The sequence below is a fragment of the Seriola dumerili genome, unplaced genomic scaffold, assembly GCF_002260705.1.
Source record: "Seriola dumerili isolate Sdu_G_001 unplaced genomic scaffold, Sdu_1.0 BDQW01000331.1, whole genome shotgun sequence".
In the NCBI taxonomy this organism is placed as follows: domain Eukaryota; kingdom Metazoa; phylum Chordata; class Actinopteri; order Carangiformes; family Carangidae; genus Seriola; species Seriola dumerili.
The window spans coordinates 7,312,427-7,338,836 of record NW_019174586.1 but is presented as its reverse complement, the minus strand read 5'-3'; the positions used below and the strand labels follow the sequence as shown (position 1 = coordinate 7,338,836).

The 26,410-nt window shown below is 39.3% G+C and overlaps 1 protein-coding gene and 1 pseudogene across 1 annotated transcript; one reads left to right on the top strand and one right to left on the bottom strand.

The window, feature by feature from the left end:
• The window catches only part of LOC111232590, a 193,267-nt pseudogene that overhangs the window by 47,975 nt on the left and 118,882 nt on the right, over positions 1-26,410 (top strand).
• Positions 12,397-15,568, bottom strand: LOC111232424 (E3 ubiquitin-protein ligase TRIM21-like). Its single transcript, XM_022759934.1, has 2 exons — positions 15,490-15,568; positions 12,397-15,348 (listed from the first exon to the last, which is right to left on the bottom strand). The coding sequence occupies exon 2, from the start codon at positions 15,344-15,346 to the stop codon at positions 13,721-13,723; it is 1,626 nt and encodes a 541-aa protein (XP_022615655.1). The 5' UTR covers positions 15,347-15,348; positions 15,490-15,568; the 3' UTR covers positions 12,397-13,720.

The following is a 26,410-nucleotide window of genomic DNA, read 5'->3' as shown; positions in this document are numbered from 1 at the left end:
GCTGTTTGATGTTGGACAGATCTCGGTGGGGCAAACACAGCTACATGTTGTTTTTTAAGCCCAGAATTTCTTGCAGCATGCCTGTGCACAAACCTACTCTGTCTTCCTTTCTTTCGTTCATAGATTGATCTGTTGGCCCTCTTGTTTCCTCTCTTTATGCTTTTGAATGTCTTGGATAGAAAGTTTACAAAGATCGGATTGTAGACTGACAGCAGTAATATCAAATCAGCAGCAGAAGATGAACTGACACTTTGCTGGGTATCATGCGGCAGCAGAGAGAGAGAGAGAGAGAGAGAGAAAGAGAAAATCTCAGACAGATGGATGTTGATGGGCTGCAGGCATCTCAGGAAGGAAAGACTGATGCAGTCAATGGAATAGTGTGCGTAGGTGTGTTTGATGTAACCCCAGACGGCTGTGTTACACAGGCTGCAAAGAGTTGGATGACTATTTGGGGTAGAAATACAGATGCAGGCTCAAGCTGCATGACAATTTGTATTCACAGGTAATGTCAGAGGAAGGTTTTAAAAAGGATTCTGTTTTCCAAAAAGGGCAGCAACACAGTCAGTATGAAGAACTGTGTTTACAGGAGAGGCTGAAGGTAAACATGTTTTACTGTAGTTCTCAGGTGACAGAACAGAAATACCTGCAAAGATCAAGGCGTTTCAATGAGCTTTGATTTGTTCATTCAATAATTATTGGTGTGTTTGTGCGTCAAATGTGAAGTCAAGCGATGCAACTGCGATGGTGTTTATTTAATTTTGATAATCATTTTAGCATGAAATTGCGCCTGTGTTTCTGGCTTTTATCTCAAATGCAAAAGTATTTTTTGTTCATTCCGTGGCTGTAGTTGGAGGTGTCTCACATATGGATGTCATCAAATTAATCAGCAACAATTTTTATTGGTAATTAAAGGCAACATTTTTTTTGCGATTCAAAGTCTGTTTACTGGTCTTGAGGAGTATATGTGCATATGTGAAAAAGTTGTTTAAAGCCTTTTGTGGCTCCAGAGGGAGCTACATAAAGCCTTAGTGGGTTGGGCTGAACACCATAAATTTGAAAATGGAAAATATCTGGATGTGTGGAGTTAGAAAGAAGTGAGCTTACCACTCCTCAATAGCCCACTCCTCATCTCTGCATGAAGCTGGCGGCTCATGGAGACTATCCTCCTGCAAATAAACAAGGACATAGGTTATCTGTGGTAGCAGTTCAATGCACATAGTTAGCTGTTATTGTTAGCCAACCCCTAGCGGCTTTAGCAATCATGATGAGAGCAAAGGAGGAAGTCTGGTGACGTAGTATATAACAAAAAAGTCCACGTTAGAAGGAGGGTTAGGGTGGATGGATGGGTTAACAAAACACACACCTTTCACACAGGAGGCTGCTGTTTGTCTCCCATATGTAACCAAGACTCGAATAATGACTTCAGCAATGAGTACTGGAGTACTCATACCCATCCCTAGTAGGGACAAGGACAAAGTCGTTCAGGTCTTGTTGGGCTCAAGGCACTATTAGCCACTACTAGCATAACACACCAGAAAGTTTGACCAAACTGTCAGTGGTCAACTTTCCTTGTGGGTAATGTAAGCGTCTGCTTCTGACAAGGACCAGCTTCCACACAGCAACAGTTAGAAAGCTGGGCAGGATTTGCATTTAGCCCATCAGGAAACTGTCTGTTGCTTTTAAAGTGGACCAGAGAGCTGAGTGGCCAGTATCGAACCTTGCTCCCATTCCATCTGTAATACCAGTCAATTCATCCCAATGTCCCAGCCCCCTTTCCAGGTGATTCTGCACTGTGACAAGATTATGCTTGTATCTCCATTCACCTAAATTGCAAAAATAAGTTGTACATGTGGTTGTGTCCAGAGATAGAGCTCAGGTATTAGCTAGTGTCACCTTGTAACACTTTGTAGGCGTTTTTTACTCCCAAGCTGAAAAATATAACTTCACTAAAACTCCCAGCTCCAGCAGACAAAGATACTGTTGTTGACTAATACTTTTAATATCAACAGTTCAGTTCTTTTAGACCGTTTGAAGATTGGTTCTTTAATCTGCTGTATTTCCTATCATTTCTAAGTATGACAGGTCTGTTCTTCCCATTCGTACTATACATGTGTGAGGAAAAGCTTTATTACTGTTTCTGAAACCATTAAACCTCTGCTGCATTGCTTATTTCGAAAGACTGTCAGCAGAAAGTACCAGCACAAAACCCAGATTACTGATGGACACAATGAAATGTAATTCTTAATTTAGAGGAAGGTATGTGAATGGCAATATAGTGAAGGAATGAAAAATCTATTTTCATTGTGCATGGTGGAATTGGGTTAGAACCAGTGTAAATATGACTTAGCTTCATTAAGTCACACTTCTGATACGAGATACCACTCGTTTCCTGTTTTCTCTCTAAACAGATTTTTACCATTTTTTCCAGCAATTTCACCTGATTTTGTGTCCAGACATCTCCAAAGTCTTTTGTTTACTTTTGCAAGAAGACATTGTTCACAGTAGTTACATCGAATTAGGTCCTGTTGTGAAAATGACAGCTCTAAAAATGCTTTTATGTAAAGACAGTGAAAAGGAGCTTGAGGAGATAAAACAAATAAGCTGCTGCTGATTTGACATAGTTCCTCCCTAAGTATGTAGCTAAAAAATAAACAGGCTGTCTAAACATTAACACTGCAAATGTTACTTTTTTAAAACAGGGCTTTTGATAAAAAAAAAAAAAAAAAATGAAAATAATGAGCCCTAGAAATAGATGTTAATGTCAAAAGGAAGCTGAGAGATCACATTTGACAGAATCATTTTGACTTTTCATTGCAAAGTGAACATCACATAAATTATGTTAACTTTTAAATGAAAATGTAAACATACATCATCCATCTAATAATTGTCAAAACTCTTGCTATCATTATCTGAGATCTGTAAGGAGCCAAAATGATGTCATTTGTCACTCACTCTTACACGTGCTTTTTACGCTGGTGCTTTTTACATTGGTATGGAACTGGTGTCTCCCAAGGCCTCCTCAGAAGTATGTATAAATAAGCATATGTGTTTCCTTATATTTTTTTAGCTGATGGTTCAGATCTTATTTGCTTTTCAGTTTGTGGGATTTGTAAATAAATTCCTCTTTAATATTTTGACCTTCACTTAAGGATATGACTTTATTTATTGCTCTGCTCTGTATCGTGTTAAACCAACAGAAAAATAAGAAAATGAGCAGGTTAATATTTACGAATATATAGAACAGAATATGGGCTCGAAACCAGGAGGCATTAAAGCCCAGACATTTTTATAGTATGATGAGTCATATTGTGTGTGTGTGTGTGTGTGTGTGTGTGTGTGTTTGTGTTTGTGTGTGTGTGGGGACAGTGTGCCCACATTAATAATACATTTGTGATAAGATCTAGAAACTCACACCAGCATCTCAGGATGGAAATATTTCATTAGAATTCAGCATCTTTGATGTTTTTTTCTTTTTTGTTCATTATATCTCATCCTCTGACTGTCATGTTTTCAGGAACTTTTTTGGACATTGCTGGAAGGGAAATGCTACTTCATCTAATGACTTTTGATCAGTTGTTTTCACATTATTCCAGACTTTATCTGTCTTTGTTTTAAATTTTGTAACATCTCTCATTTTTAAAAAAAATAATAAGGGGCAAAGGTGTTTTGTTACTATATGTGTGTTTCCAGTGCATGAAGTTAGTTTTCAGCATCTTCATGAGACAGTTAATTGTATGGCAACCACTCCACCCAGCTCAGTTTTCACTAGCTGCAATGTTACAGAGCTTGTTTCAATAAAATGAACAACCAGTGTGTCAGAAGGTCAGATTATGGAAGGATATAGTTACACGGTTTGGAGCATTTGATGAGTCAATGATATTGATCAAAGAGCTCAGACAAATCCCTGCAGACGTGGTAATAATGGCAATTTTATACCATGAGAAAGCACAATCTTAGTTACACATTGAATGTACGTCTCTAGAGTATCACTAAATTAAGTTTTTTGAGTTAGAGTAACCATTCATTTAATTAACTATCAGTTAATCCTGGTTTTAGTCTCTGATGTAACAGAAGTTACCTACTCTTTCATGTCACTCTGCCCTGTAGGGGTGGTTGAGGGGCAGTGGGGTCTCTGTGGGTTTAAATATACTTTTTGAATTTGTGAAGGGGGTGTTGTTCAAGCTAAAACAGCTGCTCTTTAAGATGCACATTGTTGTGGTAGTTGAACACAGCTGCTTCATCTCATCTAACATGGTTCTTGTTGGCAACTTTTAGGACTCAACGCTCTCCCCTTTGATCCAGCGACCAACAGCAACCCTACTCCCTTCAACAGCTCCAACGGGCCACTGGTGACAGAGCGTCCTGCTGAAAACAGCGTTGGAAATGGCAAAAAGACGAAAAGAACCATCCTGGCTCCAGGTACTGACAGTACTACCTTACACTGCCACGATGGCACTAAAGAGTAAAGACACCTGTCCTCACTAGTTTTGCAACAATACTCCAATACTATTCTGCATGTGCTACACAGACCCTACCTGGAATTACAGTTGCCAGCTTTGTCTGGTTGGATGTCGCCTGATAGAATGTAATTTACATGCTAGCAGCATCAAATAACTGCTGGTGAGAGATAAACTTTAATCCTGTTATTTTGAGACAGTCTGAAAGAGGTAGCCTTGTTTGGTCTTTGCTGTTTTTGATTAGCTTGCTGTAGCCTGCGGCTCTGCTTGCCTGGACTGTTTGGAGGTCACACGGCTAAAACCAGGAAGTTGCACAGCGGAGATTTCACATCCGCCTGCCTCTCACCATGCCAACAGTGCCGTCAATCAAAAAGTCACATGGCTTTGGCTCGCTCACGCATCCTGACCTGTTATACACGAGCTGTCACAAACACATGGTCTTTGTGTAAGTGTGTGTGTGTGTGTGTGTGTGTGTGTGTCTGTCTGTCTGTCTGTCTGTCTGTCTGTCTGTCTGTCTGTCTGTCTGTCTGTCTGTCTGTCTGTCTGTCTGTCTGTCTGTCTGTCTGTCTGTCTGTCTGTATGTCTGTGTGTGTCTCTGCCACGTGCAATTTTTCACCCAATGAGCCCAGTTTCAATCAGGGCCAGTGTGCTGTCTAATTAAAGAGTAGCTGTCTAATTAACTGCATTATGAGCAGTAGGAAGAAGAGGGCCCTTAAAACAGAGAGGTGTGACTCCATGTTCTCATCTGTCAGGGTGACACTAATTGGTCTGGATTTATAATCTGGCAGCGATACACAGGGGCTCCAAATGAACTCATATCAGTACTTGCAGGGCAGAGCTGACTCACTGGTACTGCTTCTAGTCGAACATGGCCTGTGGATCCTCGCACTGGCCAGCTAAATGGCTCATTTTTCTCCTGCCAAAGTCAGTTGCCAACAGCTCCATTGAAGACGATATCTGTGTGCTCTTTGCGTTATAATAAATGTAATTCCCACAGGTAGAGATAAGGTAGTCCACCTGGGGAGAATCTGCACGTGACCCATCTTTCTTTAAGTCCCACTGCTGGCTAGCTTTACCAGTTATGTAGGTAAATAACATTTCTCCTCAGTCAACAACAGTGTTGAGCTTGCGAGTTCTGTCCCTTTAAATCTTCAACAAACAAAAGTTGATGCTTGTAGGCAGCTGAGATTTCTTTTCATTTCAGACATATAATTTGTTTCTCCATATTGAAAGGAAAGAGTAGATGACTATGATATTTTCATCCACACATCTACTTGATACTGCTACACCTGTCCAGGGTGTATTCTGCCTCTCACCCAATGCATGCTGGGATCTGTTCAAGCCCTCCTATAGCCATAAGGGGTAAGCAGTTAAAAACAAGATGGATGGATGAACAGTACATACAGTTTTCATCTTACTTTAGTTTTAATAATAGGTGATATGGATAAAATGCTTTATATTTTCTAGTAATGTCTTTGTTTTTAGTTATGTTTTTGTTTCTCTCCCAGTCACTCTATGTGAGTTTTTTGTAGCAAGCAAATTTTCTCATTTGGTTGAATCAGCTGGTGTCTGAGGCAGATTTCGCTTTAAGCAGAAAAGTTATGTTTATTATGCTGCAGCAGTGGAAAGCACAGAGCACAGGATTTTACCAACAACAAATTGTTTCACACAGCATATACAGACCACACATAATTGACGTAATAGAGGGGAAACTTAACTTGAACTATGCCTTCCAACAGTATGACTGGAGACATGGGAAAGTTTTTAGTGTGGGTTTACAAGGAGGTCCAGACACAACAGGGAGAACTTTGGAGTATATTTTAGTATATTATAGTACAAAGCTTTGAGCCCAAACTAATAATTCATAGCATGAGAGAACACAGGATAATAATTTGTTATTTGTTTTTGGTTTTAATGTCTGGCAGAGTGGACCCCCCTGAGACAAAAGTAGGACAGTGGCACCCTAATGTGAAAACATTTATGGTAAAGGATTTTTCCACGATGGTTCTTTGTCTTACTTGAGTAGAAGTATGCCGAATTAGCTATTGGCAGTTTGCATGTATCCGGAAATGCACACACAACTATCACTGGATTACTGTGACACTGAGGAAAAACGTAATGATTCTCAGTCAAGTTCTCAGTGTCTTTTTCTCTGAGATTTCTAAGTGGATCTATGAAAGTTCATTCATTTTTGACTTTGAAAATTACATCCTGAATCTAAATTGTGTCTCATATGATTTTAGATATTAGAAATTCATTTTGACTCAAATTGTGGCAATCAGATCAGATAACAGTTTAAAAATACCTTGTTTGCCTTTCAACTTGCCCTCCAACTTTCCTGTGCCCCCTGGGCGGACATGCGTCACTGCTTTACACAGTTAAACGACCTTCTCCTCCACACCTGGACAAGTACACCATATTTAAAATTTAAGTGATTTTGTGAACTTTACATTCCCCACCTAGTAAACCTGCTGAAAAATGATGAACTGAAGTAAAATAACAGCAAGTGAAGTATGTAGAAATATGGTCTTGCTTGGCAGGTCTGTAGCTCCCCTCTCTCTTTTGCCATTTTTTGTTTGGGCTTTCAGTCAGTTGTCTCTCAGATTACAGGCTGCTTCTTTTCATTCGGGTGCTGCTATTTTATTTTTTTCATGCTCTGATAATACAACCAAGCGTGCTTTAGGATGAGTAAAATTATTTTCTTTTCAGTTTTCAACATGTTCGCATTCCTCGCTCCAAAATCTGAATTTCAAGTAGACGTCCACCTGCACTAACAAATCCAGTGGAAACAGCTGAAAGAGAAGGCGCAGCAGGCGCAATTATTTATGAATAACCTTTGTGACAACAGCCACAATGGGTGTACAAAGCAGAGTACAGTATGACTAGCCACAATTTGTGTGTAAAGGAAAACAGATGAGCTTTGCATGGTTTTACACTTTCCCTTTTTAAAGACACTTTCATGTTATTTATCAACCACACTGTCCCCTGGAAGAGTTTTCTGCAGCACTGATCTTCTCAAAACCACAAACAGACAGGTGGAAATAAATGGAGTCCATTTTGTATGTTGTGGGCTTCAATGAAAAGATGTCTGTGCGGGTGTGTGGTCTGCTCAGATTAAAGCCTGTCAGAAAGCCTTAAGATCAAAGCCTTTGTGGAGCAAAAATCTGATCTGTCACTGGAAAAGCCACCCAGTCGTATTTCTTTCCATCTTAGAGATAGAGAGCAAAGTCACTCACCCATTACTTTTCTTTCTCCGTCAGTTAGTCGAGTTATGAACACTTTTATCATAAAGGTGCCATTAACAGAGTATAAGTGCAATACTATCATGATGATATCTCCTGCTATAGTTGGTGTTTATTTACTCACACCTTCGAGGAAACCTTTTAAGGTGTTTCACATGATTTTAATGTATTCTTGTTGAAATCAGTGTATTTAGGGTGTATGTATTGAAACACATCTCAAAAACTGTGAAACACAACATTGTCCGAGAAACGGACTTCATGTCCGTTCAATGTTAAGCACATCTAGATCACCTCTAATGGAATGGACAGCATACAGTGAATAAAATCTCTTTTCCTGGCCTGCAAAAATGAACTTGTCACAATAATGGACATCTATGCTCTCAGTTTAATTTAGATTTTTTTTTACCAAACCTCCAACACATAGAGTTTACAGTATGTGATCATGTTGTAGTCTGCAAGTCTGATTACTTGATTTATTGTGTTGGTAACGAAGCTGCCGCTTGACTTAGATGCACAACTGTACATTTCTGAGATGACTGATGCTAATACAGCAAATTCGACATTTAGAAGGGCTTTCTGGTACATGCTATTTTGCTTATACTCTTATAAGGCTGCAGTTTTTTATAATCTCATGTTCTGCTGCCACTGTAGTTCTACTTCTATCCTTCTTATAATTGGCACGATGCTCCAGTTGTGAAGGCAGTAGAGGCTTGAACTGTGTATGCCATGCCTTCAAATTAAGATGCTCCCAAAACTTCGATAGTTTCTGGTGTTTTTACTGGTGGACTTTTTCTTTCTCTGTTTCTCTTTTTTCCATTTTCAACTTGTATGGTCAGAACACAGCATCAGTTCTTGCACACTGACTTGCAAAGAATTTGAATTGAGCCTTTTATTATTTGAATACCTCCAGTTTTTTGAGTAATCATTTCAGCCTTATACTGTTACATTAGCCATGTTTTGTTTCATGGTATGTCGTGCAAGGGTAGAGAACATATGTTTATCACAGCAGTAGCTTGAAAGCTAATAATAGCCCAGTAACAACAGAATTCTACAGAGCATTGTTCCATCAGGCTAATGAGTTTGGCCCAGTAAAGGCAGATCAATGATTACAGATGATTAGTGGTTCCCTGTGCTGGCTATGATTCCACTGTCTAATCACTTGTTGCTGCTTGCTAGCTTGAAGTCACTTCCTGAAGGACCAGCAGCTAAATGATGGAGGTCTACAACAGCTGCAGCTGTGGATTTACTGGCTTAGAGGGTCTGACTCTGTCCGTCTCCGGGTCGCCTCCATCTCCAGTCAGGTCCTCTCTGAGGACGACTGATGCACCAACTCATTAGCAGCCATGTGGATTTAGTCTCGTTAAGGGACACTAATGGATAGATTTATCTCATTGTATCTGGCACTTCATTAGATACACATACTGTAGGACAAAAGGCATGTGCACCTGCAGACACACAGACTCCCACACACACCACCTGATATACTCGTATTTTTCACATACTGTCAAACATATCATTAAGGCAGTGTAATTACCCAGACCAGTGTACCAAGAGATTGTTATTTATAATCTAATCAATTCTAACAAAAGTGTAATAAACATCAGAATGACTCTTACGAAAACCTTAGACAGATTACCAAAGTTGAATACATGAATGTGAAATTTCATGGCAATCCATCCTGTAGTTGTTGATTTCACTCAGAATCAAAATGTGTACCTGACTGACACCTCTAGTACGGCTACAAATATACCAAGCAATATATCAAAAATTGTCAAATACACAGTATATCTTGATTTTATTTTATTTTATCTGTCAGATGTCAGGGCTCATTCAAGGTTGAGAAATTCCAGTTTAATAGTTATTGATTAACAGACTGCAGGTATTAAAAACTACAGTGATGAGATTATACACAGCAGAATGGAGACACAATTGTTCAACACTTTGCAGGTGTATATCCCAAACTATTTTCAGTCACTGTTTCCAAGGCTGCCAGTGAATACAGCTACAGTATTTAATAAGTGGAAAGTAATTAATGAAGGTATGGTGAATAGAAATCTTTGTGTCTTTGGGTTGGTGACTCAAACACATTATTTCAATTGTAAACTCATTGTGGTTCATTTGTACAGGCTCCATTTAAAGGTACATACCACACTTTTCATTATTCTCTCATGCGCTTCTCCTCACCAGTGTCTGGTTTCAAACAGTGCATGACAAAGACTGCCTCAGGTCCCCATAAAAACTGCTTGAATTTTCCTTTTTCTATTGGTATCAGCATTTCACAGCAGTCCAGGATGTCCAGGATGGCCTTCTCCCTGCATTTATTTTGTGGTTAAACAAAGGCAAGTCAACAGAATGAGGAGTTAAAAAGCTGCTGGTGTGCTGGCGAAACGTGACTTCACTCACTGACTGCATCAGTAGCTTCTCAAATTGACACCTTTAGACTGGTGAAACTGTCATTTTTTGAATAGTGTCATGCACACTTTATAATGAGCCTGTTATAATGATAGTATTAATCGGGAGCACATTTCGAATACAATAGAGCTACTAAACCACAACTGATAATTCTGTGGCTTTTACTGCAGTTCATTCAGGTTTGGGTGACTGTCGGTCAAAGGATACATAGTTTAAAAAGCCACCATTGTAAGAGCCGCAGTAAGAAAGGCCTGTGAGGGAAGTATATCTGAATCTGTTCCATATTCATTTAAAGGTGCTATTTGTAATTTTTCTCTGCCACTGAACGTGGTTTCTTCCCGGGAGCGGGTGCTGGTGTTTGTTGCTTGACAAGAGCTTCAGCAACTGTTGTAATGTATAATACAAAAGGTTATAGAATGCCCTCTGAGCTATGCTACGTCTTCAGGGCAGATTGGAGGCTACAGTGAGTCGCTATCAGAAAGTGATGAGACAGGCCAAGGCTAGCGTGCTAACTTCATATAACAAAAGACATGAGGTAACATTTTTAATTACATTTCATGTACTTTTAATTAAGTGAGATTATGGAGTATTTATACACTTTGAAGTAAAAGATCTAATCTAAATACTTCCACCACTGACCATGAGCACCTGCTCTTGATGTGTGCTTAGGCAAGATGTAGAATCCCTACCTTCTCTTTGCTCCATAATAATATCTTCAAAGGGAAAAGGGAACTGAGCATGCTGATTGACTTGCAGCCTTTAATAGTGCAAACACAACTGTGTCTCCATCAGAGTTAAAAATCTGCTGTGTTTTGTATTCTATTAAACGCTGACGACACTGAACTGCTGCAGAGAAGCACGTGTGTGTGTTCACACCGGCTGTGTCTCTGCTGCGTCACTACTACTGCAGCTCTATCTCTCTACATACAGTTTGCAGGCTACTGGAATGTTGGATTTCTCTTAATTATACATTAATTTATTGATTTATTTTTGACAGAAAACATCATTAAAGACCCTCCGTCTCCACATGCAGCTGCTAAAATGGTTAAAAAATATATTTATAATTTTTCATGTCTGTATCATATTCAGATTCAGCTGAGACGTAGAAAACAATCGTAGAGGGTGAAAGTTTTATGTTATTTTGCTGATATGATTTCAATATGACATCAACAGGCCTTTTCCCTATCTATTTTTGCTGGGAGGTGCACGCTTCCGCTCTAACCCGTTAACATGGGCGTCGAAATGACAACCAAGACGTTCTGCAGCTGCGATGCATCCAGTGTGTTCCTGGCCTTTCAGCATAGAGAGGAAAACAAAACAAAACAAAAGAAAGACAAAATAGTAAAGAAAATAGGAAAGTTAAGTATAAGAACAAGATAAAGATAATAATTGCAAAATTAACTTCAATAATAGTAACAGTAACAATAAAAGCACATGATCATACAAAGAACAAAGTGTGCACCGGTACCTTTTTCCCTTGGGAGTTTGCTATCCTTGTTCTGAGATGTACCAGCTGAATACTGCTGCAAGATGCTGGACTGTTTTCCTGAATAATATCTGTTAACAAGTTGCCTGTTGCATGTTATTAATGATTTGGACCTCTGTCTTGCTCTGGATTGGGACAAAGCTGTGGTTTCATGAGATTTATTCACCACCTGCATATGCCTGTTCCCATTCTGCAGATAACTTGTTATCACTTGAGACAAGGCCATGCAAATATCCATGTCAAATCATTAAAATCTCATTCCCTTGTTTCCAAAAGGCAAAATTAACATTTCTTTTGTTTTTCAAATTGTAGGGGGAAGAAACTTAACTGATTATTTTGCAAGTGGTGGCTCCAAAATTGCTAAGTATATGTTGTGGGAATCTCAGGCTGCCAAGAGACTCTAATGTGTGTTTATATTCTGCAAAGTGACAGATGCACTTTAATTGCATATTGAAATAATTCAGTTTTCAGTGTCTTTCTCTTCTGGCAGGATTTCTTAGATTCTTGTGAGTGTTTATCAAGTGTATGCCCAGATAAAGAAATCGAAAAAATGACTGGATACAACTTTTTAAATGCCTTTTTTTTTTTTTTTTTTAATTTTTTATTTTCAGTGACATTCAGGCAAACATTAGATAGTTGACATACTTTTCATTCAATTCAACACACAGCAGTATCCAGCAGTATCCATTCAAACACAGTACTGTATACAGACGAGAGCGACATTTTCATCATTCATGTGTTTATTATTTCATATTTTTAGAGTTAATCATTTAAAAGAGCCAAAAATTGTCAGAAAAAATAGAAAATACAAAGTGGCATCTTCAAAAATTACTTTTTTTTTCTTTTTTTTTTACCAAAAGTCAAAATATTCAATTAACAATGGTACATAGTGGAGTACAGCAACAAATTTTCACATTTAGTCATATTTATCGTTTTCTTTTTTATTAATGATTGTCAAAATTTCTGTAAACTTACTGTTGATGACTATACTTATTGTTTCAGCCCTAATATAGTCTGTCAGCACTTTCTCACACGTGTATCATGAATCACTTAGAGAATCACTAACTTTAATGAACAGATTACAGGGTTGTCTTGATCTAATTCAATAACGTCAAAAATGCATGACTATCAAGGTAAAATATCATGTAATTATTAAGATCCAGTATATGGTTTTCATCTTACGGCTACCCGCTTTACTGGCATCTAAATGATTCAACATCCAATGGGCCAGTGTGACGGGCTTTGGTATTCCTGTCTCCCAAACCTCTTTTTGCTGCTTGATGACCAGATGAGATTTATTTAAGAAGCACACCCTCAATAGACCTGCATCATAACAATAAAGATATACAACTCTAAAAAAAAAAAAAAAAAAAGAAAAAAAAAAAGGAACAAACAGATTTAATTTGACTCTGCTCAATAAAAAGTTACTGAAGTCTCTCCTAATCAGGCAGATATTCCACATTTGAATTAGCCTTGCACCTGCACGTTTGGCTAATTTTAATTAGAGGACAGGGCATTATGTGCCAGTCAGGCTCCAGTGTTGTGGCTGATCAATTTAATAACTAACCTTTTAACTGAGCACATTCATTTGTGGAGAAAACGGTTATTATCCAGAGCCACATTAGAAGAACTGAATAATAAGAGTCTTTTAGGACCATCCATCACGGCATTATGAAAAAGTCCTGATATGTGGCACTGAGAGCAGCACAAAACAAATGGTATGAATCATTTGTAAATTCTATTTGACCTGCTTGTATAAATAATTCTGGTATTTGTGAGCCCATGGTGGTGCGCAGGAGCAGCTTTAAAGTATCAAAGTTAATGGTCAGCTCATAAAGATTTCTTTTTGTAACCCAGGGAGATGCATGGCTATATCAGTGTCTGTCAGAGGTGTGTGTCTGTCTGTCCGTCAGTCCATGTGTATAGTGAATGTCCTGATGGCTGCATGTGGACTCTGTTGGTGATCTACAGCTGTCTGTGTGACAGGTGACACTGACGCTGATGGATGGGACAACCAGAATGACACACTGGAGTTTCACAGATAAAAACATGTCAAAATTCTACTATTGTGATCTTTCTCCCTTTCTCTTTCTCTTTCACAAACCCCAGAAAAAAAAAAAAACTCAGCTGTTGTGTTTGACGGGAGTAATGATCAAGGGGGCTGAATTCTTGCCCTCGTCATTATCACAGGGGCTGAAGAAAGGAAAGAGCTTCTCGGTGAAGTTACATTCGGTGAAGGAGAAGATGTTAGCCCTGACATCTACATCATAGAAGGAAACTTGGCCCTCTTCATAATCAACAAACACCCCAACCTTTTGAGGCATCTTCCTCACAGGGATGGTAATGGCAGGGCCTGCATTGGCTGTAAACTCATTTCCCTTCCTCAGCCAAATAGTCCAGTAGCCATTCTTGGGGCTAAGTCGAATATCTCCCTTTCTGTTGATGGACTGGCTTGCAACCCCTAAATCCCATTGTGGTTTGTCTTTCACCTGGACCTCATAGTAGAATTTTCCTGAGGAGAAACCTTCCTTTGCCAAGACGTTAAGGACATGGTCAAACCTCTCCTGTTTGTTCGGGACATTCCTCTTTCTGTTTCCATGTATGACTTGTTTCCCATCTGCAGAAACAGTGAGGTGGGGGTTTGCAGTGTCAGGATCCAGAGTTACATCTACAGCATGCCGCTGCTTTTCTTTCAAGTCGGGATCACACAGCATACTTATTTCTCTCATGACTGTTGTCTGCAGCTTGGCCAGGGCTCCCTGTTCTATAAACTCGTCACTGGTAAGAGTCACATTAGACCAGTCCTTAACCTGGGGCTTAGAGATGGTAAGAGAGAGGAGATTCTCGAGGAATTTGAGGGGGTCGTTGGCAAGTGAGACCTGATTAAGCTCCACGTTTTTCTGATTTATTTGCATAATTTCTTCCCCCAGTTCTTTAATGAATCCTTCTGCCTCTGTTCCAGCTTTTTTCTGCTTCATCTCAATTACCTCAGTCAGCTCAGCTTGGCTTCTCTTAATGTAGGCAACCAGAGCAGTCATCACATGCAAGCTGCATGACAGTGCCTTTGCTGCATTATTTCTACTAGCCTCCATTGAGTTTTGAATCTCTTGAATTTTCTGCTGACGCTCCTCGATCATCTTATCTGTGTGTGTCTTTTCGTTCCCCAGCAGGGTTTTTCTCATTTGAGCCTCCTCCTCTAGAGGCACTATCATATGAGTTTTATGGTCACTTTTGCAGACCTCACACACAAACTCGTGATCCACCCTGCAAAACAGGTCCAAAGGCTCGTCATGCCTCTTACATATCCTGCTCTCCAGGTTCTCGACTGGGTTGATCAGCTTGTGCTTCTTCAGGGTTGGAATTTTCTGATGAGGCTCCAGATGTTTTTCACAGAAAGACATGAAACACACTAAGCAGGACTTCAGGGCTGCGACTTTTGCCCCTGAACACATACTACAGAGTACACTCCCATTTCCTGCTTGTTCGGAGGTACCGGAAGTTTCTCCAACTTTGTTTTTTAACTGTTCAGCCATCTCCTGAATGACAGTGTTAACCCGAAGCACTGGTTTTATGCAGAACTCCTCTTTACACAGTGGACACGGGAATGTAGTTCTACTGTGCCAGTAGTTTGTGATACACTCAGAACAGAAGGTGTGCCCACAGGGAATCGACACTGGTTTAGTGAACACACTCAGGCAGATGGAACAAACAAAGTTTTGTTCAGCTATTAGACTACTGGAACAAGCCATAACTAGAAAGTATAAGGACAAATAAAGAAAAAGTTAAAGCAGCATAATTTGAGTCTAGATAAGAAGTTGTCAGTCATAAATTATGGACATACACTAGTTTACACAAAAGACAGGACTGTAAACTTGACAAAATGCAACTTTACCTGTTGTATGAGGCTTCTCTTAACCTTTCAGACTTGTAAAAGAAATTAAAAGCATGCGTCTCTACTCCTCGTCTTTTAGTTTCTCTTTCAGTATTGACGTCAGAGTGCCGGTTCCCTCCCATTTCCTTTTATAAATGCAGCAAGTTAACCCATTACATGCTCAGTTATCTAGTGACCCACATTTAGAGAGATTTTTCTTTCTTTCCAGAGCCATAGTAGCTTAGAAACATAGGATGTGACCCCAAATCAAATCTCACATCAAAATGTATACAGCTGTATGAGCAGCAAGTTCCTTTCAGTGTGTATTACTCATTTTATTCTTTGCTTGTTGATACATCTACAGTGTTAGTTCTTCAGAAATATTTTTCATGTACAGTATGGAGCACAAATGAAATGAAAGTTCTGAGATAGCACAACATGCTGCACACATGTATGTGCATTTGCATTATATGAGAGTGCTTAGTGGTGATATTTGCATAATAAACTGTAAATACACTCATCCTGTGCTTTCTCCTCTGAGGAAACAAGTCTTTGAAAGCAACAGCTCCTCTGCATCCTTGGAGGCTGTTGTCAGAGCTGAAAGAATCTGTGTTTGTGTGTAGGTTCCTGTGCGTTCATGTATGATTGAATGCACATGTAGGTGTGTGCATATGAAAAAAGGGCTGATGTTTGATAAATTGGAAAAAAAAGATGCGAGTGATACAATGCGCTTAACCTTTCAATGACACAAATGAATTAACCTCCATATGGTGTGGTACGTCACTTAAAGTGGATATGTTTGTGTGTAAACGTGGGTGTATGGTGTATGCATCATACCTCAGTATTTGAGTGCTCCATTATTCAACAGTTGTATATTTGCTGTAGTCTTCCTATGTGAATGTGAATAGCTGGTGCAGCCTCAGTAGCCATTTATGAATCCAGTGACTGATGATATCAAGGCGTACTGTAAAGGGAATGGGACTATTTTATCAGTATTATGAATTATGTATATATATATATATATAAATATATACACACACACATACCCACAGTATATATATACAGTTTATGTGTTGAGAGAAAAAACGCACCCCAATATAATGTTTTCATCTGAAAATGACAGACCACCTCTGATCAGAGCTCTCTTGAGCCACGTCTTATTCAAGCATCACCTCGATGCTGTGCCTACCATAAAACATTCAAACGACATTTGGATCAGACGGGGATTGCCTTTGATCCAGGTCTGTGTGGAGCTCCAGGACCCAAGCCCTTCTTCTTTGCAGGATGATAGGTTCATCGAATGATGAGAGGGAGTCAGGGCTTTTCTTGTCTCTCTTTTTTTTTCTTCTCACCCTTTCCATCTCTCAACCACCAGTGCCGCCGCCCCCCCCCCCCCCCCCCCCCCCTTCACCCCTGTTGTTTGACCCTTTGGGCTCTCACTGGCTGCTCTTCTCTCCTCTCACCTTGAATACATGAATAAGATATTGAAGGAGCTCAAAGTGCTGGAGGACAGACCTACCTCTACTAGAAGTGAATGCCTCCTGGTTGGTGTCTGCTCAGTTTTAAACTGAGTGTAAATCTACAGTAAAGCCAGGTCTGCGCAGCACATTCTGTGGGCCAAGTGTTATACTGTGGTATTCTCTGAATGGTGGATTACAGGTTACATTGAGTAATTAGAGAACATCACTATTAACAAAACACAATTATATTATATTATTTTAAGATGCATGGCCAAATGCATGTGGACATCACTTTCCACATACTGAGCTTCTAATCCCTTGAATTAAGGGAGATTGTAAAGAAACGTTCTGTCAATTTTCATTAAAAACTCACATGAAATATGTTCACTGAAATAGTTATTAATCCCTCTAATCAGTCGTCTTCTCCATACTTGTGAAGTGATACCGTTTGTAGAGCAACTGAGCAGTAAAAGATGGGGAAAAATGACCTAGTGCAAAAATGTGGTATTTACGTTATGACAGTCTTGTTTAGTTTTATTTCTCTTTGTTTGTGCCGTCTACTAACTTACATGCAGCTGCCAGGAGGATGTATCATGATATTAGCTTCAGAATGCGTTTTTGCACAGAACAACTGTGGCGTTTGTCTCCCATTTGTTACAGTGCAGTTGTTCAAAATGGTGTGGCTACCTGGCCTTAGTATACACTGGCTTTTAGTCTTTGTATTAGGATTTTAAAAAAAGTATCTCAGGCTATCTTTTAAAGGAGCTGTTTGTAAATTTTGCTATTGCTACATAGCCAGCATTAGCATAAACAGCTGTTTACTTATCACTCAAGAGGAAATGTTATCAGTTCAGCATCAAAGTTCATTCTTTTACTCACCAAGAGCTGTCTCCAGGGGGGGAAAGCAACACCAAACCACAAACAACAGGCAAACTCTTGTTTTGCCTCTATTTCTATCACTAGCCTTGGTGTGGCCGAACTCATTACTTTCCCATACCGAGTAACTGTAGCATCCAGGCTGCCCTGAAAAAGAAGCTCTGTTCAGAGGGCGTATTATAACCTCTGGTCTTGTACATGTAATGATGGCTGAAGCTCTTGGCCATCACCACCACCTACTCTACACAAGAAACCAGATTCAGCGACAGAGAAAACTTACAAATAGCCCTTTTATAATGCTACATCATATTCATCATGCTGTAGATACGAGTGTGCTTCTATGGCAACAAATTGAAGGAAGACCTTTCCTGTGTCAACACGAGAATGTCCCCACACACAAAGCAAAGTGCATAAAGAAATGGTTTTCAGAGAACTTGACCAGCCTGCAAAAGGCCCTGACCTGCTGAAGGGTCTAGTTGGACACTCAGTTGAATAGCTTTTATGCTAGCTCAGTATTACAAGTTGTAAATCATAATGTCTTTCAGTATTGGCAATAGAGCTGTCTCTTGAGATCTGAACTACCATTCAAATGTGGGGGAAAATTTTGAACATATGACCTGTGTGAATTGACAATGTAATAGGGCAACAGGCTGTGTCGTACACTCCTGCAGGGGGTGTTCATAAACTGTGGGGAGCAGTGCCCTTTTGTATTCTCCAAGTGAGGATGTTGTTCTCCTCAATAACAAAAAACAGAGGAAAGAAGTAAAACGTACTGAACTGATAATCGTGACTCTTTTGGATGGATGGAAAAGCTGTAAATAAAGGTAAAGCTTTTTGCTGCCTATTAAAACTTGAACTTCCTCACAGTAACTTTATCACAACAACAAATTTCAAGTGAGGATTGAGCGATATGGGTTTCATTGAAATTAATTCAAGTAAATTACATGTTCTAATTCTTTCAAAGTTGAATTCTTGAAAAAGTGGCAGGCAGGCACCAATGATATACTTAAAAAAACTCATAATAAAACCACTCACTATAAAATAATACTATTTTTAATCTAACAGACGTCATTTAGGAAGGCAGATATATAACCTGCCACATTTTGTCTGTGGGCTCTATGTATGGTAGCCTTGCTCTACCATGTTGTGGGGAAAAAAAGAGGAGACTCCAGTCACCTCCATCACTCTAGTTTGTTTACTACTTGGTCAGAGCAGAGGGTTGTGTTATTTTCAACCCCCAGACACAACAGTTCTGGAGGGAAGATAAATAATTAGTCATGAGATGAGTTTCTCCCTTCATCCATCAGCCTGGGGAACATGGCTGCCATAGGAGAACTGAAGCCAAATGAGAGCCCTCTCCCTCCAGTGTTTCTGCTCCCCAGACACTCAGCTTTAGATTCCCCTCCTCGATGGGTTGACTTTGAAACGCTCAAAAGCTTGCAAGGACAACTCCATCTTAATCAGAGGGTTTGCAGTTTTTTTTCACGGCTCTTGTTAAAAGCAGGGCTTTTAGCATTGGAAAGAGGGAGCAGAGATACTACTTTACTTTTTAATCAAAATTAGCTAGCAAAGTAGACACACTGGAACCTGAGTTGCAAGTCAATTCAAAGTACATTTTGTTTGAGGTAATCCATGCCATTAAATTCTCCGGCTGTAACATGAAATCTTTTATCCACCTATAACATTTCTCATCTTCTATTGTAATCTGGCAGTGTGGCGGAAGATTATGTAGGTTTTGTGAAGTCATATGAGGAGGAATGGATAAACGTGCGACACTAGCAGCTGAGAAGTTATTTGAAGTTCATTAAGTGACACATTGAAACCAAAATAGAAAATAAACACTGAATTTGCACCTGATTGTTCCCCATAGGAACCGACTGTTGGTAGAGCTATATTTGGTGTCTGGGGAATATTTTAAAAATGTAAAAATGTGTGAGGAAACTCTTTGTGAATGTATCGGTGCTACTCTGCTGCATTGAAGTCAAACTGGACATTTTCTTGATCCCTGAGTGTTGCCTGGAGATTTAAAGGATCAGAAAGCTTATTTCCAAATGTAAAGGCTGTTGAGCTATTTTATCTACACTCTTATTCATTAGGCGCGTGGTGACTGTCGGACTTACACCACTATGGCCTCCAAACACCAGAGGAATTAGTTTCTGTGATAAGCTGCTTCATCTGTTGAATTATTCATTTGTGCTGTTTGCGAGTCTCAGTGCGAATGATTGAAGACTCAAAGAGGTGAAATCTTTTTTATGTTACAGAAATGTTTCCATCATTTTTGTTAAATTGTCGGACATGAGTTCTTTTCCTTGCATGAGTACATACTCATACGTATGTGAATGTAACTTCTGTGATAGTAGCACTTGTTGAACTCTAACTGAAACTGTAGGGGACACTGCTCCTGGACTGCGCAGAGGTATAGGAAACTAACAAAAGCGGTTTTATGCTAGGGATGCTGCAAAGATCTGCGTTTACAAGATTTTATTCAGGCAACAAAACAACGTGAAATTTAGAGTCTTTGAGATTTTCATTAACTTAAACTCTGTATTTGATACTATTTATGGTCTGCTCTGCAAAAGACATTTAATGTATTTAAATTAAGTAAATACCTCTATATTTATATGTTTTCATCATCATTCCAATGCTGGATTTAAATGTCCTTCACAGACTCGAGAGATTCACAGAAATCAAAAAGCATTTAAAATGTGCTGACTTTTATTGTGAAATGGTCACAGGAAACAACCATGTATTTGTCACAGAGGTTAGCGTTGACAGCAACATGTGGCTAGAAAAAAAATGACACTGTCATTTTTAACATTTTCAGTCAGTAAATCACTTTTAAGGAGTAATTGACCAAGAAAAACAGCTACAGTGAGCTGTGAGATAAAGAGGCGCAGGTGACAGACTGTGCAACACCAACTCCTCGGCATGGTAATAAGCTCCTTTTACCATGTCCTGCTGATGTGTGAAAAAACTACCAGGAAATCAGTTTGCAATTATGATAACTTATTATAACCCACTTGAGTTTTCATTGGTTGCTTCATAAAGAGATACACCAGTTGTATTTTTAAGCTGCTCAGACAGTCTGTGCTGTTGTATTAAACAGCGCGTTTTGTAACCACAGGTGCAGCCAAATCAAACAACACTGAAACATGAAGGATTATAACTTTAAGTACAAGATGGAGACGTTTTTGACATGAAAAAAAGAAAGACTGGTGATGCTCAATAAGCATACAAGCAGAATCAAAGTAAAGATAATGTAACAATGTCTGAGTGTGTTTATTGGCACAGCAGTAATTATGTGGATGAAAGGAAATCTGTGGTTTGTATTTGAAGAATGTAATTTGATTGAAATAACATCCCACTTATTCACTGTGTTATTCATTTTTAATATAATATTAATATTTCCATATATAGTTTTTATTTACTTGCATCTTTTTTCTACTTCCATAGATGAGTAGGACAAAAATGTTTGGGAATGGATTGGTTCAGTTTAGATGTCTTGAACAAAAAAAATGATAATCATTAGTTGGTAATCAAAATGGTAACAAAGCATCCTCCTTAAATCTGTTATTTGAGCTATAGATATTGTTCCTCCAAGCCTTTAGTCTCACTCATGTTCTTTGCATTTTACAACATTTTACTCATTTCATAAGACCAGGATAAAAGTTTGATTTTCAGTGTTCCAGTAGAGACTGTGGTTGAAGAGACTGTAGCAGTTTCGATTTCACAGACTGATTGTTGGTTTTTGTTGCTCTGTCTCATTCTCACTCTTCCTTTTACCAACATCAACTACTTGATCTTCCATTTCCAAAGCGACACTCCTCTCCTTGTTTTGCAGCAGCCACCTCTGATACCCTCTCTTTCTTTCCATCCATACGTTTCTTCCTCCTCTTCTTTTTTTTCCCCAGTCACTCTCTACAACTTCAGCCACATTTAATGACTCAGAGCTGCAGCCTTTCCTTGGCTGTCACAAAGGGGCTTTTAACAAGGTCCTGCACTCCTTTTGCTCTTTCCTCCTCTTTTTACCATGCAGCCGCCACTTTTCCCCTCTGTCCAACTGTAATTTAGCCTTTCTCTGATGGTGTGTCCAGGTGCCTGACAAAACTAGGGGGAGAGATGGGAAGTAGTTAGAGGCTATTAGTCTTTTTAGGCCTTAGTAAAGTCAGATTGCCAAGAATTGGCTTGACTTATAGCCATGTATTGAATGAGTATTTTATATTTCAGTTAATTGCTACATTTAAAAAGAGTTTATGGTCTCTCAAATATTAGTCACTTAATCTTTTAGTCCACCGAGAGCAGATTCGTTGTCAACAATTTTGATAAACAGTCGTTTCAGTCATTTCTCAAGTGAAAATGCTAAATATTTACTGGCCAGATCTTTTCAAATGTAAAGATTTGTTGATTTCCTTCATTTTCTATGATAAGATACGGAATCTCTTTAGACCTCTTTGGACTGTTGTTTAAATGCAGCATCACATTTGATAATAACAATTTGCTTTCTGGGAAGCTACGTCCTGTTATTTTATACATCAAACAATTCATTGATTCAGTGAGATACTAATCAGCAGATTGATTAGTTGAGTAAAAAGCATCATCTTTACAGATGAATAGAGTGATTAAATGTTGTATATAACTAAAGTGTATCTCAGCTAATAGAGGAAGGAATGTGTGCATGTGTGTTTATAGATGAATGGAGATCTGATATCCTTGGGCTTATATTTGTATTCATAACGAACAAGGAAATTAAAGCCAACTAAAGCACCTCAGGCCCCCTGCATTTCAATTATAGACAGTATAAAAGAGCTATTGATCCATAGCGGAGGAGACACACAGAGAGGCAGAGAGATTTTTAAATACTCATCAGTCGTCACACTCCTATAAGGTTTGGTAAATCTATTCTTTAATTGATTTCTTAGGAGGAGGCAAAAGCCAGTGAGCTTCAGCCTGCAAAGTGAAACAGTTGAAAGTAATGGTGTGCTAGTCTGAACTACATTCCCCTGTGAATCTCTCTGCACTGTTTCCTTAGTAATCTATATCGTCCTTCAGTGTTCTCCCGAAGCCCCGGAGGTTTCTGGTGTTCCATCATCTTTAAGCTATAGTAAAAGCAGGGATGGGTGACTGCTCAGGTTCATTCAGCGTTCCACCTGACCATGATAGATGTGAGAAAAGCTCAGTTCACACCTAAATCACAGAGCTTCCCCACCCCACCACAACACACCTCACCCCTTCCCATCACCCCCAACTCCTCTCTCAATTGGTTTAGCAGTGGGATCCAATGTGTTCAGCCAGCCATGCACTGCAGAAGCTCTAGAGGTCAACCAGGCATCTCCCAGATGTCCAGTAAGACCCTCTAGTTCCATGGGTAGATTACTACAGGGGCCTACCAAGCACAGGCTCAGGGGGCCAGAGGATAGCAGTGGGGGTCAGAGTCTCTTTTTGAAGGCACTGTTGACATTTCTTGTCAAATAACTACAAAGACACACATAACAACTACAAAGAGATGTGAAAAGACTCCAAATAGATGCAAAATGGCCCAAAAGAGACATAAATTGTTAAGAAAAGGAATGCAACACAACTCATATGGAGACACAAAACTACCACAAAAACAACCCGCAACAAATACAAAGAGACACAAAATGTCCAGATAGATGCAAAATGACTAAAAAGACAAGCAAAATAACCACAAAGAGACACAAAACAACTACAAGGAGATGCAAAATAACCACAAAAAGAAACAGAATGACCCTGGGACCCTGCTTCGAGTCTATAAGAGTGGGGGACCTTTTCCATGTCTGTGTCCAGGGTCTCCCTGTCTCATGATGCATCCATGTCTAGCTCCTTCCCTCATTGTTTCTTTCTTTTGTCTCTGTTTTCTTTGTGTATAGTATCTTCCCTCTGTGCCATCTGTGTCCCCTCAGTGTCTCCTGTAACACCACAGACGGTCTTTGTGAAAGATGGGAGAGATCACAGAGGATTTCTGTCTATCTGACCCTGGCTCGCCCTTCATCTTCCTCTCACAGCTTGATCCATCACACACAAGTGCGTTTTATTGTTGTTTGGCAGCCGGCTCTTGGCCCATGGCTCTACTTGTCTCTCTCCGCCCCTCTCATTATTACAGTGAGCCTTCCTCTGTTGGGAATAAGCCAGCATATTTGCATTTCCTCTGTACTGTGTTTTTTTTTTTTTGTGGTATGTAAAACCACTCTCAAGCTCCAAGCCCAGATTCTTTCAGATGTTTTTATACAGGAGCTCTGTGATCAGGTGAAGGTCATTCATAAAGAATCCTTTACCAACTCTCTTGAAATATTTATCATCAGCTCTTAAATGGCTTCCATCAAACAAGATGAAAATTGCACTACCTTACAGAGGCAGAATGTTGTTTCACAAGTAAGGATAGGAATTGATAAGATTTTATTGATACCATTCAATTCCCAATCAAATTTCTGTGTGGAAAAAAAGGAGGCCTACACAGGTTTTTGCCACACCAGACTGGCTACACAATGTAAACACAAGCCTATAGGCTATGACTGCTTCTTTATTACTAATTTTATCAGCTTCAGGCTCATGCTCTACCAGATTTCCTTTTAGAATTTTTTTAATAAAGAATACTATTTATACTATGGCTTGGCTGACCAGTCGTGGATTTTATATCCTTAGAGATGTGCATCCATTTTCAATATTTAATCAATATCCAAGTAAGTTTTCCCAGACCTCAAAGTCACAAACAGCCCTGGAAGGGGCTGGTAAGACATAGACCAAGAAATACATCAATAGACAGATCAGAGAGAGATGCACTGCAAGCTAGCACCTTAACGTTAGCCTACTGTTATTTGCTGACATCAATGTTGGAGGAGGGAACAAGTTTACCTTATTTCTTTTCGTGACCAAAAGGATAGTTCCAAATACTGACACACACTTTCACATGAGCAGGATTCTGGGACCTTGCATAGTGAGTGTTTTGGCCCATCCGGCCCTGAAAAATATGCAGGCATCCATAAAAGGAATCGATAACCTCGGACATATGCAAGTCGGATAGTTTGCACAATTTGGAGGCGGTTCTCAACTGGATCAGGTTCTCGATTCCCAGCCCTATTCACAAGTATGCTGGATTTAATTCAAATTCGCTGTTGCCTGCCTGCTTACTTTGGCTGCCTCTGCCACTATATCCATCTCTCCTTGACCCTTTAGAGCAACAAATATCAGTTGTGTTGAGAAAATGTAATCATCTGCTTGACAATGTGAAAGAATTAAATTCCTCCAACATAAAAAGTGCACCATCTCATCCTCTTCACTCTCTCTCATGCTCTCTCTGATCTTTTCCCACACAAGTGACAACTTTTTTTTTTTTTTTTGACAGACTTTCTTATCTTGCTGCTATACTGAACACAAAGTGCCACATTTCATAACTTGTTTTCCACAGTGTTTTGATTGTTTTAGAGATAAAACAAGATGAACGTACAGTATTTAAATTTCCTCTGTAACTGGTGTTTTTTTTTTTGTTTATGAATAAACCACTCTCAAGCTCCAAGCCCAGATTCTTTCAGATGTTTTATACAGGAGCTCTGTGATCAGGTAAAGGTCATTCATAAAGAATCCTTTACCAACTCTCTGAATATTATCATCAGCTCTTAAATGGCTTCCATCAAACAAGATGAAAATTGCACTACCTTACAGAGGCAGATGTTGTTTCACAAGTAAGGATAGGAATTGATAAGATTTTATTGATACCATTCAATTCCAATCAAATTTCTGTGTGGAAAAAAAGGAGGCCTACACAGGTTTTTGCCACACCAGACTGGCTACACAATGTAAACACAAGCCTATAGGCTATGACTGCTTCTTTATTACTAATTTATCAGCTTCAGGCTCATGCTCTACAAGATTTCCTTTTAGAATTTTTTTAATAAAGAATACTATTTATACTATGGCTTGGCTGACCAGTCGTGGATTTATATCCTTAGAGATGTGCATCCTTTTTCAATATTTTAATCAATAATCCAAGTAAGTTTTCCAGACTCAAAGTCACAAACAGCTCCTGGAAGAGGGCTGGAAGAACATAGAACATCAATATGAACAGATTCAGAGAGAGATGCACTGCAACTAGCACCTATAACGTTAGCCTTACTGTATGCTGACATCAATGTTGGAGGAGGGAACAAGTTTACCTTATTTCTTTTCGTGACCAAAAGGATAGTTCCAAAACCTGACACACACTTTCACATGAGCAGGATTCTGGGACCTTGCATAGTGAGTGTTTTGGCCCATCGGCCTGAAAAATATGCAGGCATCCATAAAAGGAATCGATAACCTCGGACATATGCAAGTCGGATAGTTTGCACAATTTGGAGGCGGTTCTCAACTGGATCAGGTTCTCGATTCCAGCCCTATTCACAAGTATGCTGGATTTAATTCAAATTCGCTGTTGCCTGCCTGCTTACTTTGGCTGCCTCTGCCACTATATCCATCTCTCCTTGACCCTTTTAGAGCAACAAATATCAGTTGTGTTGAGAAAATGTAATCATCTGCTTGACAATGTGAAAGAATTAAATTCCTCCAACATAAAAAGTGCACCATCTCATCCTCTTCACTCTCTCTCATGCTCT